The sequence below is a fragment of the Camponotus floridanus genome, unplaced genomic scaffold (assembly GCF_003227725.1).
Source record: "Camponotus floridanus strain SB8 unplaced genomic scaffold, Cflo_v7.5 scaffold5, whole genome shotgun sequence".
Classification (NCBI taxonomy): Eukaryota; Metazoa; Arthropoda; class Insecta; order Hymenoptera; family Formicidae; genus Camponotus; species Camponotus floridanus.
This window is the reverse complement of record NW_020229658.1, coordinates 1,070,626-1,090,948: the sequence shown is the minus strand read 5'-3', so window position 1 is coordinate 1,090,948 and position 20,323 is coordinate 1,070,626. Positions and strand designations below refer to the sequence as shown.

General features: G+C 31.0%; 2 protein-coding genes and 1 long non-coding RNA gene across 4 annotated transcripts; 2 read left to right on the top strand and 1 right to left on the bottom strand.

The window, feature by feature from the left end:
• The first annotated feature begins 5,028 nt into the window (after positions 1–5,028).
• Positions 5,029–5,769, top strand: LOC105258827. The gene is made up of 3 exons (XR_003123346.1): positions 5,029–5,147; positions 5,428–5,589; positions 5,743–5,769. It is a non-coding gene; the product is annotated as an uncharacterized LOC105258827 (long non-coding RNA).
• Positions 5,770–7,686: 1,917 nt separating this feature from the next.
• Positions 7,687–11,372, top strand: LOC105258822. Its single transcript, XM_011270344.3, has 3 exons — positions 7,687–7,904; positions 9,606–9,764; positions 11,089–11,372. The coding sequence occupies exons 1-3, from the start codon at positions 7,844–7,846 to the stop codon at positions 11,334–11,336; spliced, it is 468 nt and encodes a 155-aa protein (XP_011268646.1). The 5' UTR covers positions 7,687–7,843; the 3' UTR covers positions 11,337–11,372.
• Positions 11,373–13,128: 1,756 nt separating this feature from the next.
• On the bottom strand, positions 13,129–20,121 carry LOC105258804 (protein spaetzle 3). Of its 2 annotated transcripts, none has more exons than XM_025412372.1 (7): positions 19,431–20,121; positions 17,176–18,050; positions 16,873–17,110; positions 14,590–14,714; positions 14,188–14,454; positions 13,779–13,904; positions 13,129–13,544 (listed from the first exon to the last, which is right to left on the bottom strand). In XM_025412372.1, exons 2-7 carry the CDS (start codon positions 17,622–17,624, stop codon positions 13,331–13,333), a joined length of 1,419 nt encoding a protein of 472 aa, XP_025268157.1. In that variant the 5' UTR covers positions 17,625–18,050; positions 19,431–20,121; the 3' UTR covers positions 13,129–13,330. The 2 variants fall into 2 exon arrangements, with proteins under 2 accessions (XP_025268157.1, XP_011268618.1); XM_011270316.3 differs by having other exon boundaries at positions 13,132–13,526; positions 19,431–20,116.
• Positions 20,122–20,323: the final 202 nt, after the last annotated feature.

Here is a 20,323-nt window from a genome sequence, read left to right as displayed (position 1 = left end):
CAAAATATATAACTATTAAATTTATAGTATTTAATATTTACAAATAAATAGATAATATTTTATTTTTATATAGATTAAGTATACGATATTATTTATTAAAAGAACTAATATATCTTTTATGGATCTTTTTGTTAAGTTAATTATTTAGATCTACGATTCGATTGTTTTACTGCATTTCAATCCGAATTATATATTTAAATGATCGAAAAATAAAACGATAATAAAATAATAAGCAATATATCTATTTTAAAAATAGTGTATATAAATAATAAATAATAAATAATTTTTATAAATTACTTTTTATAAATTACCGCATGTCTCTGGCTGCTTCAGGCTCTCTCCCTGCTTTCTGACTGTCCGATACTTTTCCAGATGTCCTTCTCTTTTGTTGTTTCATCCTTTGTTGTTTCCTCGTAGCAGTCACGTATTCACTCGCGAACAAACAATTATATTTCAGTTAATTATATTTCAGTCATATACAGAGACGATCGCGAGACACTTTGCACGGCACTCCCGATCGCAAAATAATCATACGAGATATGTATTTTTTTATAATATTATTATTATTTTATTATTATTGCAAGAGAGGAACACAAAAATTACAATAATTCGCTCGATTTTTAAACGAAGCCAAAATCATGCACCACTCGATTCTTACACTAATTAACTATTTCTATTTGTTGATGTATAATATATGCATAATAACGTGAATCATAAGATTAAAATATTAAAGTAATGTAAATTGATGATACAGCAATCGTTTAATTAATATGATATATATGCATGCAGTTTAGGAAAGTTTAAAACATCGGGCGAAATCGAATTTCATGCAATTCTATATGCAATGTTAAAGAAATAATTATTATTCGTAAAGTTCGATAATCGAAGAATATTGCAAGAAAATTTGTAATTTTTCCCCCTATCGCTTCAATTTTTATTTGTAATAATGAAAGATCGCGTTTCGATGAATTTATCGTCGCCACAATTTCATTTATTAATTAATTATTTGTCAATTGTAATAGTCGAATTATTATATTTCGATTTAATCGCGATCGTACTTTTAGGAAAAGAATTCGATAATACGGAGCGTTCCGTATCACTATTTTACCGCTGGAATGTCGCCGTGCGAATGAGGGGAGGTCGTTGCGTATGTAAACAATAGCGCGCTACGTCACAAGGCCAAATGACGTCACAAGGTTGAATGACGTGTTAGCTCGCTGCCGAAATATTTAACGTGTACTGTGACGTATGTGAGAATTGTATTTATATACAAGTATATTTTTAAAGTCACACACACACACACACACACACACACACACACACACGTACACTGAGAAAAAAGTTGTTAACTCGACTAAACCGTTTAACTAAATTATTATTTTTTTAATTGAAATATTGAAATAATCAAGTTAAATAAATGTCATGTTAGATTTATAATAGCTAAATATTCCAATTAAAAAGGCAATAATTTAGTTAAATGGTTTAGTTAAATTAACAACTTTTTTTCTTTTACAATTAGTCTTTTCTCTGTCTACTATTTGATTGTTTTATTACGCTTTTAGAAAGTCAAGTTCTATAATGTAACTTTTAATGTTGTATTTCATATGAAATTATTATTTTAAACATAATAATAATTTTCTTTCTTTGCATTTCTATCATGAATAGACATTTCCAATCTTTACTAAAAAAACTAAAAATATCCTTCAATTTTTTCTCTCTTTGGACAATTTATTTACATTTATATATAATTCTCTTTATTCCTTTAAAAGTGAACATCGAGAACAAGGCACACGAGTATTGTAAATGTCAAAAAATGATCGTGCGAATATTATAGTTGTGAATATATAAAAATAAATGCAATATACTATGAATTTTCTACGTTATATATTGAATCGAAATTGCACAAAAGAGGAAAAGAAGAACAAGCCTATGAATAGACATTTCCATTTTTTATTAAAAAATTAAAAATATCTCTCAATTTTTTCTCTCTTCGGATAATTTATTTACATTTATATATAATTCTCTTTATTCCTTTAAAAGTGAACATCGAGAACAACTCTCTTTCTTCAGGCAAGTCTACATATATGACCAATATGATTAATTGATTCCATCTTTATATATTTATCATTATGTGCTATTAATTAAAGCCGTAGACAATATTTCAGAAATCAAAGTTGTGCGAACGTTGCGCGCAGGAATGGTCATGCGCAGAAACGAATGCGCAGTGGTTCGGCCGCCATGTTGGCGCGTGACTGCTACGTCATACGCGTCATAGTACGTCATACGCGTCATACGTGACTCGGAGTCATACGCAGTTACACGGATCGTCGAACGTCCGCATTTTTCGCGTCTTTTAACCGTTTTTAAACGAATATCGCGAGTGAACGAGCGTCGAAAGTGTCCAAGGATGATCGCGCGACTTTCATAGTGTGTCGATGGAAACATCACAAATCGCGACAGCGATTTTTGACGATATTCAGTGATGGCGTCATCGCGAAGATGGAGCGAAGTCGCGTCGCATTATTTGCGCCCTTGATGATGATTATCGGATGCGAGCGAATATCGGGAGTGCCGAATAAAGTGTCGCGCGTTCGCGTTGATGATATCGTGTGCATCAAGATCGGAATGGGATGTCCCGAGGCGAGCGAGTGGAGCGGCCTGTGGAACAGCCGGTGAACGGTGAGTAGATGTGATTTATTATCATATTTGCGTGACAATTCGTGCTCATTCGACGCTTATACAGCATCGCGATGTCCCGAATTACGTTCAAACAAATCGGCACTGCATCATAATTCGATGTGATGCCGTGCAATTCAAATAAAGTCGATCGCGTGAAGATGGTTATGCTAGAAGCGATTTCAAATTTATTTTATATACGCGCAGTGCTGCACAGCCTATCTTGTAGGGCTGCCAATTGTTAAACGATAAATTTGTTGGATCTAACCTAACCTAACCTAACCACTGTCTTTGGATGTCAAATGTAAACACAAGCGTATGCTGCCTGGATTGTATCATGCTTTTAAAAATAATATTTAATTATTTCATTAGTGTATTACATTTTATTACGTAGTATATTAATCGTATTAAATGTGCGACGTACAGTTTTACACATTTTAATGAGAAGCATATAATATAATTGGTTAGGTTAGATTAAATTAAAACAAGCTGCTGTGATTCATTTAAAGTAATAGGATTAATTTGACGAATGTGCAGCTATTGAAGTTACATGATATTTGTAGACACATTTTTAAAGTAATCATGAGTGTCTTATCTCATCTCGATTACATGAAATTAAAATATAAAATATTTATGTATTCCACATTAACATTATTCATTACAAGTACTATATTACTACATTACAAGTACTTTTCTTATATCTCAATCATATTCAACCATTTATTTCATCGATGAAGCTTTTCATATATCGCAGACAATATGATACTGTTTGTGGAATTTTACGCAGGTAATACATGGCACAAAAATAATTTGTTCTAAAGTATTGTGCGCATTTCTCAAAAATAAATCAAATTAAATTATTTTCAGAATCCAAAAATCGCTACATTGCCAGGATTGTATCTTATTATAACTGCGATATTATCACCTTTTAATATGTGTGCGCAGTATTACATACATAAAATATATAAATTTATTTGAAACGTACAGAAATCTTTATCTTATTTATAATATTTATGATATAAAAGAAAATTGCAACTCTAATGAAACAGAGCGTTGGAATAATTGGTTGATACTTATGCTGGTCTACAATATTTATCCTTTTTTCATCATTAGATTTTTGATGCTTTTTTTATTATACAGATGTTATCTGTAAATATAGTACTTGTAATGTTGCTTCTGTATCACTGTAAGCACACAAAAATGATAGCATTTGCAGATTATTATGTTATACTTATATATCATAAGGAAGAGAAAATAAAATTAAAGTTGAATACTGAATGTGCTCTAAAGTAAATCTCATCTAAATAAATAAATGCATAAATGTGCGCCCCACATTCCTCATGAAAAAAATACATAATATTAATTTTTATGTATTATTATTTTTAGATTTTTATTCTTTTAAATTCTCTAGATGCACTTTTCATTTCTCGTCTCTTTCTTTCCAACTACTAAATATAGATCTACCATTTTTAATATAGATCTGTTATTTTTAGTGTACATTATTGTAGTAAGTGGAATAAAGAGCAAATCTTTTGACACATTTAAAATGTACAGGAAAGTTTTATCTGATGCGTTTTTTTCAATAGAAATATCTGAAAAAAATGCATACGTCTTTTTTAATCTTAGTCTTTCTAAATAAAAATTAGAATAATAAATTTGCAAAATAATTTGCTTTAATATATTTTTATTGCAAACATATGAAGCAAAGTGCTCAAGGTGCATCACTATGAAAACATCGAAAGAATAAAAAATAGATCGCATATAAAAAAATTAAAATATTTACATTACATATTTGATATTTCTGCAAATATTTCCATTATTTTGAGATTGATTTGTTTCATGATATATTGCAATAATTAAAGTATGATTTCTGATATAATTTGCCATTAAATCTGCATGAATCTGCACGAAATGTCGATAACACAAGCATGTTGATATTGATGTTATCGATAATTGATATAATATTGATGTTATCGATGATTGATAATTGATAATACATTTTTGACATGTCAAAATTACATTAATAATATCTATATTATCGGCCTATTTTACAATCGTAGTTTGAACTCGAAAATTGGCAAAGTGATAGGGGAATATGATTAGGTAAGAAGTAACACACTTATTGATATGTCAAAAATTATTCAAAATCATTTCAATAATTCCTCCTATATAATTCTCTAAATATGCAAATTTAAATAGCAAAAATGTAAATTCTCCAATATGAAAACGCGAGCAAGAGATACATTAATTTCTTTTTGCAAAACGAAATAATAATTTAAGCGTTTTTACGCTCATTATGCGCTCATTATGCAACGTATCGCGCACCATCTACTTGATTATCATAGATAAGATATCTCGCGAGGAGAATATTCTTCGAGTTACCGAGGTCTTCCTTTCTTTCTCTCGAAAAATGTTCAACATAATTAAACTTCTCTCATCCGTGATTATACTATTTGGCTTTTTGCATATGAGTAAGTAAATTTTACAAAATAATATCTCCTTATTATTGTAATAGAATTATAAAATAATAGAAAGAGAATCATGAAATTTTTCGTCAATATTTGAATTGTCTCGTAGCATTATTCTTGTTTATCGTCTTACCTTTTGCGTGCACGTCAATTTTTTATCGCATATATATTCATTCTCTAATTTATCAATTGCATTGAATAAAGTTATTTTATTATTGCTATTATTTTCTTCAAACAAGATAACGCGATTAACGGGAGAAAAATATTATTTAAAAATCTTCAGCGAGTTATTCAAGACAGGAACATTTATGGTGTTATGAATGCAACACGGATTTAAGACACGGGCGTAAAGGAGATTGCAATGATCCTTATACGCCTAGTGCATTTGACCTGATTGCCTGTCCTCGGAACGAATCTCATCATTGCCACAAAAGTATCATATTGTGTACGTAGACATTGCATTTTAATTTTATATAAAATATCGTTGAAATAATAAATATATTTTAAATCAGCTTTATATATAACAACTTTAATATACTAGATGAGATAAAGAAGTGGACACATAACAAAATTGAAATATCGATGTAAAATATTGCAGATAGAAATATTTTAGTAACAGTACGAGCCTGTGTATTATCACGCCAAGTAAACAAATATTGCGACTATGAAGATAGTTTTCCACATTCGGATATCAAGTGTTATTTTTGCAACGAAAACGGCTGCAACGGTAAAAGATTATTTAATCCGATATCAAAATGGAATCTTGGATTTGTCGCAATTATTTCGTCGTGGGTGTTAACGTAAAAATGCGCGCAGATAATGACATTTCATCGTAAAAATTGCTGGTACTTGAATTTTTATATATATTATTATATATATTATTTATATACTTGTAATCATTAAGAAATTGTAACAAGTTTTGAAATGTTTGCTCTTGCTCGTAAAAATGTTTCTATGCTCGAAAGAAACGACTTTCGAAGTTAGTTAAATATAAAAGATATATTTGTAGAGAATGTTCATTAAATTTTTCTATTATATTATTAAAGCAGGCCTAGAAAATTATATTTGCCATATCGAGTCATTTGGAATCAGTTGTCATAATTTTTCTCTTGCAAATGCTCTTTTTAAAATATAAACAAATGATTTTGCACTCTTGTCGAACCACGAAAATATAAACGGTTTTCGACAGATAATACTGGTCACACCGGATAGAACGTACCATAATATGGATAAGGATGCGCTTAATCGTGCAATTAACTTAACCATCATTTTAATGTAAGTTAAATATGTACGTTAATGATTATGTTTACGAGAAATACGATGAGAGAAGGACACATTATATTTCCAAATACAGAATCCTTCTATCATTTTTGTATGTTGTAATTTTACAAATGGATTTAATTTAAAATATTGAACATTAGTAAAATGAAATTGATACGGGGTCATGACAGATGGTATTATTACCTTCAAACATTCAAGCTCTATTTAACATAAATTCACGCTCGCGATACCGTACGTATTAAGTTCATTTTTAGATATACATGTAGCGCATACTTTAAGTGTTTTAAGATAATTGAAAAATAAAAATATTTTATGAGATATTTTACATTAAAAAATATGTACATGTAATACATATATATTCTCTCTTTCCTTCTTCTCTTATTTCTTAAAATTTTATATTAATAAAAATTTTATATTATTTATATTTAATTTTATTAATGCAATGTTACTAATTTAATGTTAAAGATCTGCGAGATTTTTTTCATTATCCACTTGAAGTTTATATATCTCAATATGCTTGACCGGAAGAGACATTTTGTTGGAGATTAAAGAGTTTTATAATTGGAGCACCACAATCAAATGAAACTAGACTTTCTACATTCGTAACGTCCTCCTCTGCGATGAACTTCACTTTATGTGTATAACACACTCAAATATAGATCAAATGAACGCCGCAGAAACAATTACTAAGGTGAACAGGTCAAATGCCGGATACAGGTCAAATATAAAATGAAGTCGGAATATTCAATAGGGTTAAATGTTTTCTTGACCTCTCTTAATTAGTCGGTAGAATACAAATTTACAATATCAAATTAAATGTTTCAAAAATTGTCGAGAAAAATATACATATAAAATCGAAGTATATAATAGAGCATGTATAATAGAGCATGGATCTAATTTTAATAAAGTTCTTTTATTTTACACATACTTATTGCGCAGATTATTTAGAATAAAGAAAAAAGAATATTAAATCGTTACATATGTTTCATTAAAGAAAAAGACCAGTTCTAAATAAAAAGGTATTAGCTTGAAAAAAGTGCTAAAATTCTGCTCAGTATTCTATATAGTACTTACTTTCTTACTCTACTTACTATATATTTATCTCTCATACAATGAAATACGTTAATTACATCTCTTATGAAAAGGACACACGTTATAGAACAAGAGAGACTTCGTAGTAATTGGCAGTTAGAAAAAGAGAAACAGAAGACAGAGAGGGAGAGGAAGAGACAAGTGCTCTTGGTAAAGAGGGTGTTGGTTCGTCAGTATCATACTGGACACGTTTGGTATCGGCAGTTTTATGAGATATTTTAAACGATCATTTGAATCGTTCGATAGCATCTACTGTCATTTTTGAGAACGAAATTTTGTTGCTAATTTTTGGTGTAAATTCAAGCAATCATATTTTAATATCCGAAATGATTTCCATCGAGCGAACAGCGATGCTGATCCTCGGGATGGCTCTTTTCATAACGTCAGGTGAGTCTTTGTGCTTTGCAAATGTTAACAGAGCAAAAATTTGAAAATAGATTTGTTTTTAAAATAAAAATTGCGAGAATAAAATATTAGATGTTTGGCTATTTTAAATAGCCCTTTCGAACTGTTACAAATATTGAAAATATCTAAAATATTAGTCACTCTTTATTATTTATTTAAATTTTGCATGCTACGCATTAGATTTATTATTTACTAATTTCAGAAATTTTAAATTACGTTGTCATTTATGTTATTAAAAAAAGTAAATCTTTGTTGTGTTGTGTACGTAATTTTATGTGACAGGAAATCCAATTATTTACGTACATCATTACACGCATGATATTAATATTACAAATCTATCTTTCTATAAATCGTATTTATTTCATGTACTTGTTTAGATATTAATGTTTATAGCAAATTATTAATGTTTATAGTTTTCTTGAGTAATAAAGAAAGAAAAGTGAAACTTTATAATAATCATTTATATAATATATATTTTTTTAATATGACGAATTAAAATAATTTATCAATGTCAAGTTATATATATTATTATAATGTATAACATACATGTGCATGCATACATACATACATACATACATATATATATATATATATATATATATATGGTATATATATATATATATATATATATATATGCATAGTACATGTTTATACGTATATGTATATGTAGGCGCGCGAGACATGCACTTGTATGCAAGTACATATATAAACAAAGTGAATTATTTAATTATTAAGGGTAATATAACATTTTCAGGATTCTAAAATTTATGAATTACAATAGAATTTAACTACAATTTTTATTCTCATTCATTAATCTATCAATTATATTAACATTGAATTCATCTATAGATACAACATTTTAAGCATTATTTACATTAAAAGTTATTTTAGTAATATTTTAGCAATTATTGGGACTTCAACTGTTTATAGCTTTTACTGAACATTCGATATCTTTTCAAATTTTAAAATAATTTAAAAAAATTTGAATTAAAAAAATTTGAATGTGAAAAATTTAATATTTCATATAAAAACCTCAAGATAATTTTCATATCTCGATAAAAAACACAAGATAGCAAAAATGATTACTTTATTATGTTTCCCTTGATGTCCCTTGCGATTTCTTTTCCGAAATATTTTTCATACAAACAATTTATACTGTTTATAGTTTCAGTAATTTAAAATGATCAAATTAAATAATTCTTTTTATATATAAAGTGTTAATATATATATATATATATATATATATATATATATTTATATATATATTACTTGATATGCGATAACCTTTTTTTCGTATTTTATCATAATTTTTCATGACATTTATATTCGTGAAACCGCCTCTGGAGTTTGATATTGCGTAGCGCCCACTTTTTACAATGGCAGAAACTCGTATGTAGTTGTAAAACTCTAGCGTGCACTACTAATATAAACAGTTACTCAGCATTACGTCACTTCTTAATCACGCTTGTTTTCCATCTATTGCGCAGATATATCTTTCGTGATTTCAATTTAAATTTTATTACTAAACAGATTTCTAAAATCTGATATCTTTCTTACGCGAGAATATATAACGCCCTTCGTAAAGTTTGCATGTTCTTATCGTCTCTTGATGCGCGCAAAGAATTCAAATCATAAAATAAATTGTAATTGACAAAATAAATTGTAATTTCTTTTGTCGAATAGGTTCCGCCTTACGTTGCTGGGTCTGCTCATCCAACGTAAATAACTTGTGTAAAGATCCTATGAACACTACGGATCACCAAGCTGCATTTCATATCAGAACTTGCGATGTGGACTATTACAGTTCTACAAAAGCTATTTGCCGAAAAATCGTTAAACAAGGTAAAATTGTTTTTGCTCCAACACTATGCTTTAATATGAATATAATTATAAGAATTTATATAGAAAATTTTTAATATATTTATTAAATAAATTCTGATTTTTTTCTTTTCAACTTTAACACGACAAGTCTAAAAATTTTGTGGAAGTCAATATTTAAGAGAAATTTTCGTTTTTTTTTTCTAATCTTTTTTCATGCTAGATATCTTTCCACGGCTTTTTAATAATCATTACACGCGTATATGATGAAGAAATACGTGACTGCGAAAAGAAAAATTCTTCACGAATGCACAGATCTTGAAGCGTGCGTCTCTCTGCGTTTATTTCTTATTTAATTAGAATATCACGAAATGGAGCTTAAATTGCACTTTTGATGCGCTGTATCCTTTCTATTTCAAGTGTGACGACGCGATAATGTATATCATGGTTGAATCATACTACGTATATGTAAATGACGATGATAATTAGACAAGGTGACTCGAGACCACACCTACACGCGAAGGCAAAAAATTATTCTTTAAAAATCACTCGCAAGTTTGATTAATTTTGTTCAGAGTGATATATTGTTTGTGTGATTAAAAATTTCAAATTAGAGATTTCAACTGGAGAAGAATATACTTTTTTTTATATCTTGGCGCAAAATTAAATTAGACAATGTTTGATTCAAGTATAATTATCGACATAATTATTTTCAATTAATAAAGTTTTAAAAAGAAAATTCCCTTAAATCAAAAATTTACCTTCTTTCCAAAAGCCAATATAATGATCTAAATGTGTGAATTTGAAATTGCTCATTTTTCAACGTTAACTTTGCAATCTACTATGGATTTTTAGAAAGAGAAGCAAATGATGTGTCATAAAAGTACAGTCAAAATTATACTTCTTTGTATGTTGTTAAATTTGTCATTGCATAGTTTCACGATAAATCCAAGGTAGTAAATTATATATTTCGAATTAATTTGACTGGAATTCTAGCGTAACAGATATGTCTGCATGTATATGCACGCGAAATAATCAGCATGATTACTAACTAAATATGAAAATTACGTAAGCGACAATCTTGTGCTATTAAATCAACAACGCGCTCGTTGATATAGAAAAATATGACGCGACAAAATTGCACGTTAGATACTTTCAGGAAAAAAACTGATTTTTATCGTTTTCTCCAATAAATTAAAATATATATATAAACGATGTTCATTCTTCACTGATTATCAAACAAAATTATCCATTATTAAACAAAATTTAATTTGAACAAATTTAATTTGAGCAAATTTTCGATTTGTAAAAAAAACGATTAATTTGTGAATTGTGTTAATTTTTTTAGAATATGGCCAGCGAGTTGTCATACGTCAATGCTCCACTCCGTATCACGATGAGCTTGATATTACTGATGGCCTATGTGGCAATTCCGCGACAGAGTCAGGACGCGGTGTAATCGAATCCTGCCACATCTGCAGCACTGATTTGTGCAATTCCGCGACAGAGGCGTCTGCGACACAACTGCTTTGTAACGGCGCGCTGATATTTTTTGTCTACATTTTCCAACAATCGAAATATGGTTTGGTTCTTTAATTTATCGATTGACGATCCATAGATTAATACGTACTATTTTTATTAGTTGTGTCAGAGTAGCTAATAAAAAGAAAGAAAACTTTCGCACAATAGCTACGAATACTTAATGTCAATCTGTGACTAACAATTTTTTTCTCCGCGGACTGATTATTTTCCAATAATTTAACGATCTGAGAGATATATAAAAAGTGTAGATACAAGAGAGAAATATGTGTTTCATATATAATCTCGCTCGATGTAATTCAATTATTTTTCATAAACGGAAATTATGAAATAAGCACATGATTTTTACGAATAATATTGAGTCAAATTAATATTGTAAGTACAAAATAAAGAATGTAACATAATCATATCGTGTAAATTTGATTTCTTTTTGAAAAATGTTTCTTCTTCTTCAAAAGCTAATACGACTTAAGATAGCTTTAAGTTCGAGCTTTCTGTAAAATCAACTTTACACTTGTTGCTTTAATTCGATATACTCAGCGAAACGATGTCTTTGATAATTACTCTAGATCTGTAAGAACAAATTAGGCTCGTCATTATGTGTTATCTTCATTGGTTCAACCTTGTTGCGGTGTTCTAAATAAGTACATATTATCTCGAGACCGTCTTGATATGAGCGTTTCCTCTATTTTTGTCACAAAAGTTACTTTAATTATATAATGACGAAAGACGAGAAGGTAAAGACGAAAACTTATCAGATATCCGTCCAGCGATTAGAATAATAGACGAATGTGTTCTCAAAAGACCATGCCAACATTAAAAATCTTTTTCACATATATAACAATATATATTATATATTTTCTCCGCGCGAGAGATTATGTATCGTCTTAATTAAAATATAATCGTGTTACATTGTGCAAAATCTGTAAAAATTAAAAAACTACTTTAAGAAAGTTATCCTTGATAAGTTCTGAAAGCGTATAGAAATTAAATTATGCAAACATTCGCACTGTCATTATGGATTATAGACTATATAACGACACTTTATTAGAGTAATAGTCGACAATTATAAAAAAAAGAAATCTATAAACATAAGACATTTATTTCCTACATATAAATAAAATGTAAATCACGAAAAACATGGTTCTATGCTACACATATAAAATTTATATAAAACCATTTCCATTTTAATTTTTTCCAACACATGATTTTTTTCTATTAGATACGCATATATACGGTATGATTCATCGGCTGATCTCATTGCTCGAAAAATCGGCCATAAATGCATCATATAAATAAGTCAATTTATTATTAATTTATATATTACTAAAAAATATTAATTTGCAATCTAATAATATTATATATACGACAGATGTTTTAAGTAAATGTTTTTGGTCACGTTTGCATTTATTACGCAAATTTCTTTCACAGAATAAACTATTCACTAATGGATTTTTCCAACTTGATCAATCCAATGCTATAATAGTTTTTCACTTTACTTTGTATTCGTCATTAAACCAATAATGAATCATTATTGTTATGCAACAGTTTTTCAATTATGTTATAGCAGCAATTTCATTCAATGCGGAAAATAATAGTAATTATTATCTTAATAAGCTATAAAATATAGAAGATAAACTTGCAAGTCATACAAAAATATATAACTGAATAATTAAATTATACATATAAATCTCAGAGAAGAGAAAAAGAGAGAGAAGATAGATTTAATTTAATTGTAAGATAATAAATTTAATTGTAAGATAATAAATTTGGCAGTAAGATTAATTAGATTTATCAATAAAACAACATCAATATTAACATTCTTGAATTTTTAAGTGCTATAAAAATTTCCTAACAATTTTTTTAAAATTAAAACAATAAATTGACCGATAAATCGCATTTACTTGTTGCACTATTTCTATCACAAATCACTAGGTAGATACTGTATATAATTATCGTTATACACAATAATTGTCCAAAGGCACTAGAGAATGAGCGAACCGTTGCAGTTTTCATGGCACGTTCTTTCTCGCATAGATATGCAATACATGTCAATTTCGCGTGCGTGACGAAGAGAATTTGTTGTTATTCACCGGATCACATCTGCAAACACAACACGAGGGAAACAGGAACCAATCCATAAATATACCTTTACAATCGTTGTCTGGGTCGTAGGCGAGTAACCTATGCCATTTGTATTTCTGTTCGCATCCGCAGTCTCCGTTGCATCGATTTGTTTGCGTTTTTCTACGAAAAATAAATAGGCTATGCAATATTTATTAATCTGCATTTTATCAATCTGATGAGATATTTATGAACAAATGCAAAACAAATACAAAAAGATAGAATAAGATGTCATTATATATTAATAAATAATTAAATATATATAATATTCTTCCTTTTCGCCGTATGAAATTAATTCTATTTTTCATAAAATTCAAAGTTTCACAAAATTCAAACATTTTTATATATAATTGTATTTAATGCAGTTTTACTTACGAGCACACTTCCTGATGTATAGCCTGCTCGAAATGTTGAGTATTTACAATGGCACGAATCTTTCCGGCGCTGTTACTTGCCCAATAGGGAGTCACGATTTCAACTTTTGATTCGCACGCATCAACTCTGAAATTATCATCCCTATATTATATTATCTCATATCTTTCTTTAATCATTTTCTATAAATTTATTTTATAAAAGAGGGAAAGAGAGAGAGAGAGAGAGTTTTAAAAAATTGCGACATAATTACATGTAAAAGATATACTACTAATATATAGTGTGACATATAATGGTGGATCATTAAGTCAAAATGCTATAAGAAAATGGTACATAATAATAAATAATACTAATTAATATTGTAATAGATAAAATGACAATAATAATAAGTATTTCGATTCTCAATCTGTACCTGCTACTTTCTGTGCTGCGATTTTTTCCAAAGGATTGCCTGATATTTCTATTCTTGCTGAAATACTCCTCGATTTCCTCTTCTGCATGTAATTCGTCGTTAGGTCCACCATCTGGAATGTCGTGTTTCCGCGTATCTCTGCTTTTTCTTCGTGTTCTAGTACGATGTCCAGGTTCGCTCGATCCATATCCTGGGTTCATCTCGAAGTCACCGTACATCCTTTTCATTAACGCTTTATTTTCATCGATAAAACGCTCTATTCGTTCTCTGCAACAATTGATTTTAATTAAAAACCGATTATATTATATTAACAACTTTCTTATTCTGTTTTATGATAATATTAAATTAGAAATGTGTATTTTTAAAGTAAATAAAATGACTAGTGGAGTAATTTATACTTACATTGGATATGTGTTTCCGGCGGTTGGACAAAACAGCTGATGATATCTTTTGATGCATGGTACACCTCGTACCAAATCTCCCCTCAGTTCGACACCTAACGCTACTGAAAGTGCAGTCCAGAGTATCTGTGCGCAAATAAAAGTTGATCGATATACATACATTAATATTTTTTAATTAGAAATATAATATCATGAGGCAACGCGAAGAAGGAATTTTGCTGTCACAGCATAAACAACAACTGTTTCTACCATTGTATTCGATTTGAAAAGCAATAAAATTTCAATTGCAAAGCAATTGCTTAATTTATGGCAAGGCTTATGATAATAAAAGAGAAAAGTCTTATCGAATAAATCTATTATTTGCTGTCAAAGTAAATAATTTTTGCATTACAAATAATGCTTACTGAATGAAATGATGCTAACTGAATTTTCAGCAAATTTAGTGTTTTCGATTTGTCTGTCTATATAAATAATAAAATTTCCTAATAAAATTTGCTACAAGAAAAATATTTCGCGTCAAACATTTCTTCTTTATATTTACCGGAAGTCAATATTGGTTAATTAAAGATCGTCTTCCTACATTTATCTTTCAATTCCACTTCCAGTCAGTATGCAGTAGGCGTCATTCATAATATGAGAAAATTCTGACGTTGATTACGCGGTGCGTTGCCCACAAGAAATGATTCATACAGCGCGAGGAAGCTGAGTCAATTATTCATATGCGAAATTTAATTAAATTCAAAATTAGATTTTTTCCGAGTTTTTTCTAATGTCGCATTAGGAAGAGAAATTCGAATTAGAGCCGGAATGCGGAGTACGTAAATATGTATGACAAGTATTGAGAAGAAAGTCAAAAATGTGAAATGTTTCAATTCACTTCGGCTACTTTCGAGCAGAGCGATTAAATTAATAAAAAAGGAATATAAATTTCATAAGAAATATTCATTATCATTATTATTATTATTATTAGATACGTGGAAAATAAAAAACAGATAATGGCCTTTATTAAATAAATAAAAAAATATAATAATAAGTGAAGAAAATTCGCTATTCGAATAACGTAAAGGTAATAATTGTGTCTAAAAAATTGCTTTGAGCCTATGATAAGTGCGATGTGTAGGCACGCGTGACGAGGTCGTGTGTCGTAAGAACGAAAAGATTTCGGTAGTCCATATCGGCAAGCTCTCGTCTTTTCGCAAGTCTCGCAAATGACATTTGCAACACTCATAAATGATTTACACATAATCATCACCGAAAATTCTTAGCCAATTGTTTTATTTTCATATTCCTCTCCGCGGAAGATTGCAAAATATACATTCGAATGTCTTTCGATCCTTATCGATTTCGACTAAATTATTCAACTGGTTGATTTTTTTGCGAACGACTTATGCGCTATGCATTATATGATAATAAAATGTCAATGTAAAATCTTGTTTGCGAATAATAATAACGATTCATAAATTATTCGCTCGATCAACGAACGATCAAGAGCATTTAGAATGTCAATCGTATTAGCCGATTATTCTTAATGCGTATCATATATCGATATAAATGTACAGTTCGTTTACTTTCAATCATGTAATCAATTCGAATAAATTTTCTATTTCGATACAGATTAAATTTTGGTTTTTGTACGAATTTTTGAAATATGCGTATAATTTTATTAAAAATTATCATGATTTTCAATTTTTTTTCGCGAATAATAATTTGTTTCGATTGGAAAACCACTGAATCGACGATATATAATAAAGTTAACGGTTTAGCATCTCAATGTCAATATGGTAGTTGACCTCAAGAGAATTCTGTCGCGACCTCGGGTACTTCGCGACAGAAAAGTCATTGCAGGAGGCGTCGAATGAAGATGGAAATAACGCGAGAGAGAGGTAAAAGGGATTCATGCGAAACGCTTAAGACAGGTGTATGCATCTGTCTGATCGTACATTCTCGTTGATTCTCTAACAAAGATACACCGGGGTCATGGGTGCTCTACGCGGGAAATGTCACGCTATAGACTTTGAAAGTCCCTGTAGCCATGGTCGCATTTGTCGATTATCAACTGCGAATCCGCGCATCAAGAATAATACTTCTTATTTCAGATCCGTGCTACTGCACTTTTATTCAGATTAATTGAATAATTAATTGAATAATTAATTGAATAATCATTTATTATACGATACGTTCGACTAAAATGCATATTTGATTATATTTCATACTTTTAATATCGATCATCATCTTGATCGAAGAGAAAATAGAAAGAGAAAGTTGAGCGAAGTACAAGACTCACCGGTATCTGCACGAATGTCCCATTATTTAGCTGAGGATACGAATACAGCGGCACCACAGGAACGGAACCGTTTTTCAGAAAGATTGGACCCTGAATAGGTGTAACATGTGCGTTCGTTGGTATGTTCTGGTCTTCGTCATCGTAATAATCGTCAAAATCATCGTCGTAGTCCAGTACAGCATGAACCGAAGTTTTGGCATCTGGACCGATGGAGCTTCCGCCATTGACTCTCGTGTAACTTTAGACAAATTAAATGAACATCGATAGAATCCTCAACAAAAGGAGAAAAGAATCTCTATTTACCCTTGAGGTCTTTCCGGATAATTTTCCTGTTCCTCTATCCGAGACTTGATCGACTCATGTGACTGAGAATGCTGCTGTTGCTGCTGCTGAAACGATGAAGAGGGAGGGGGTGGTCTCATCTGTTGCTGTTGCTGCTGCAGCCTGGGCTGTGTTCTTCTAAAATCCTGACTGTACGCGGTGTAACGATTATCCTGCGTCGACGAGAATGACGTGTGTTCCGCGTAGATCTCTTGACTCCTCTGCTGAGGAGTCTGACGTCTTTGCGGATGATACTTGACCGGTGATGCGTAGGGCTCGTTATGAAAAGTCTCCTGCTCGTTGTAGCTTGGCATGGATCCTGGTAATACGGCGTTCAAGCCGAGATTGTTGGCCGTTGTGTGTCCTCCAGGATAAAGGAACGGCGCCATCGTCGCCGACTGATAGGGTAGACTGAAATTCACCAATGCCATTTCAATGTTGTGAGATAATCTCCAGACTCTAAGACTTTGTCCTTCACGACAAATCTCTCAAAAGGCTACGTCGATTGTTAATCTGGATCCGGCGTAGGACAGATTCGTTTCTTCGTTACGGAGATCATGATAGAGTCATTGATGACTTTGGCATAAGCTCCAAGGACAGAGGGGCCGAAATTGTCCGGAGTAAAGACACTCCCCTGGTCGCAATCATGTCGAATCGGTTCCGCTTCCTAGATACGTAATTGATTGCCTTCAAATTCTTTTGCAAACCCAATCTGCCTCTTTCTCGATCAATAGTGTCGATGCAGCGGCATGATCAATCGCAAAATTGATCTGGATATTGACAAGGCGTGACAAGTAATCAGATTGATCAAGATCACCGTTTTAGCTTTGCTTGTCTTACAAAGTAGTGAGATTGGACTGAAACATAGCGGAAATAATAATACTGTATTATGTCAAAAGAGAATGCTATAAATAAGATATTCTTATTACTGTCGGAAAATCTACAAGACTCTAAAAGATCTCAATCTTAATCGTTACCAGCATCTCATTAAAAAAATAGTAAATCAAATAACAAATTAAAATTATCGCAGCTAATTCTTCATCCATTGTTTGAAGAAAAATTCGTAATAATTATTAATTTGGATCGCAATCACATTTTTGATTAAATGTTTGTACGAAGGAAGAATAATAAATTTTAATTCGTCCGTAGAAAGTGCTCCGCTCTCGAATCAAGCAAAGAGATACATGTGCGTTAATACATAATGAGCATAAAAAGCAATTGCTTAAATCTTTAAATCAAAACTTTAAATCAAAGAACAAGAGCAAAAAAATAAAGAAGATAATTTCTCTGTTTCTAATCTTGCGCTGGGATAAATTCTCGACATAATACATAAAAAACGTATCTGCGATATAGTATCAATCATGTTAAAATAGTCTGATTATATCATTATAAGCATTATTTGCGCAATTATATCATTATAAATATGATTTGTGCAAACAGAAAAGCGTAAAATACCTATAATGACTGTGTTGTGTGAATCATAATTACATAAATACAATAATTACATATAAAGACATACGCAGTCTATTCGTAGTTTCCGCATTTTTTTTCCTCCTAGGTCTTTTTAAAAGTGCCCATCTATTTTTAAACACATAAAATACAACTAAAACGACTTATTGTAATGCAAAACGTTGATAAAATAACGATTGTTACGCCAACGTGTGTGGCCGACGAAATTTATTTGGAAAGTCGAACGAGTTTGGCCGCTCGTCACTTTCGCCCACCGGGATTACTGTGTTTCCAGTCGAATATGCAAAACGGTTTTCACTAAAGGTAAAAGCAGGACTATCCTATCTTGTCGAAACACTCTCTATTTTTTACGAAATATTCCCGAAATCGGTGTAAAAAGAAAATGATTCGTACGAAAAATTCCTCACAAATTTTTCCCTCCCTGTAATTCATTCGCTACATTCAAGTAATATCAATATTTTATGCAGATAAATTAACTAGAGGGTGTTGGCTAATTGACTCGTAGATTGACAACTGTCATGCAGTACCTTAATTAATGCTATTTAATTGATCTCGACGACATTATCCATCGCGCGATCAACGATTATCTTTTTTCTGTGTAACACAAGATCGGCTAATTACGAAAGAACAACAATTGTTTATGTACGATGTCAGCTATAATATAATATATATAATTATAACTGACATGCAAATAAATGCAAATAGTGAAGAGAAAATTGATGCGAATCATAATCCTCGAACATGCTAATGAGATGGCATAATCTTACCTGGCATTAATACGCGCGTTACGTTCGCACACTTTTACAGCAACCGTAACTCGAACTCGCGCAGGGGCAAAACCGATCCAGAATGCATTAAAGATCCATCCGATCCGTTCCCACTTTCACTTCGTACACGAAGAAACGTTCTGAGATGTCGTAATTGCTCGGAAATTGATCGGAAGAATCAGCAAACGATTAAAAAGAAGAGAAAAAAAAAAAAGAAACGCACACATGTACACACATACACGTAGAGCGAAGTGCGATGCGGCGCGATGATGATGATGTTGTGCAGTATCGGTCGCATTGGCGAACGACGACTGAAGTAGAAGAAGATTTTTTTAGCCAGTTGTGCACACAGTGAGAACGAGAATAAAGAGAAGTGTCCCTCGATCGCGCGAGTAAGCGCGACTCGTGTGGGTTCTCTTACTTTTACGCTACGTGTGTTATCCCTTCCCATTTGTCTTTCTCTCTCTTTTCCTCTCACTCTCTCTGTCCCGATGCTCCCTACCTTTAACTTTGATCGTACCTTCGATTCTTCATTGCCGCGAGGAGTCATTAATGTAATGACTTTCAGCGCTCTTCTGTATCTGCTGCTTTACTTTCGATTATTCTTGTTCGTCCCGCGCGCGCGACTTTCTCCGTTCGTTTTCAAGTTTAATCTGTAAATTAAATCTGTAATTTCTAGTCAAATTTGTCGATATAAGAGTTCAATCGCTCAATAACATGTCTCAATTATCGAAAAATATATAACGTTTAACGAGTAAGAGAGTTGGATTTCAATCGTTCTTTCGCGTCGAAGGACCAATACTTATATCCTAATATATACATATATGTACATGGCCTTATTTTCTGCGCAAAAAAAAAAAAGAAAACGAAGGAACACGATATTCGATATTTTT

Excerpts from the sequence above, each read along its gene's own strand:
- LOC105258822 (XM_011270344.3), top strand. The coding sequence starts at position 7,844 with ATGATTTCCATCGAGCGAACAGCGATGCTGATCCTCGGGATGGCTCTT. Across the intron at positions 7,905-9,605 it reads GGCTCTTTTCATAACGTCAG|GTTCCGCCTTACGTTGCTGG; the intron begins GTGAGTCTTTGT and ends TTTGTCGAATAG. Across the intron at positions 9,765-11,088 it reads CCGAAAAATCGTTAAACAAG|AATATGGCCAGCGAGTTGTC; the intron begins GTAAAATTGTTT and ends TAATTTTTTTAG.
- LOC105258804 (XM_025412372.1), bottom strand. The coding sequence starts at position 17,624 with ATGGCATTGGTGAATTTCAGTCTACCCTATCAGTCGGCGACGATGGCG. Across the intron at positions 17,111-17,175 it reads TATCCGGAAAGACCTCAAGG|TTACACGAGAGTCAATGGCG; the intron begins GTAAATAGAGAT and ends ATTTGTCTAAAG. Across the intron at positions 14,715-16,872 it reads GGACATTCGTGCAGATACCG|ATACTCTGGACTGCACTTTC; the intron begins GTGAGTCTTGTA and ends ATTTGCGCACAG.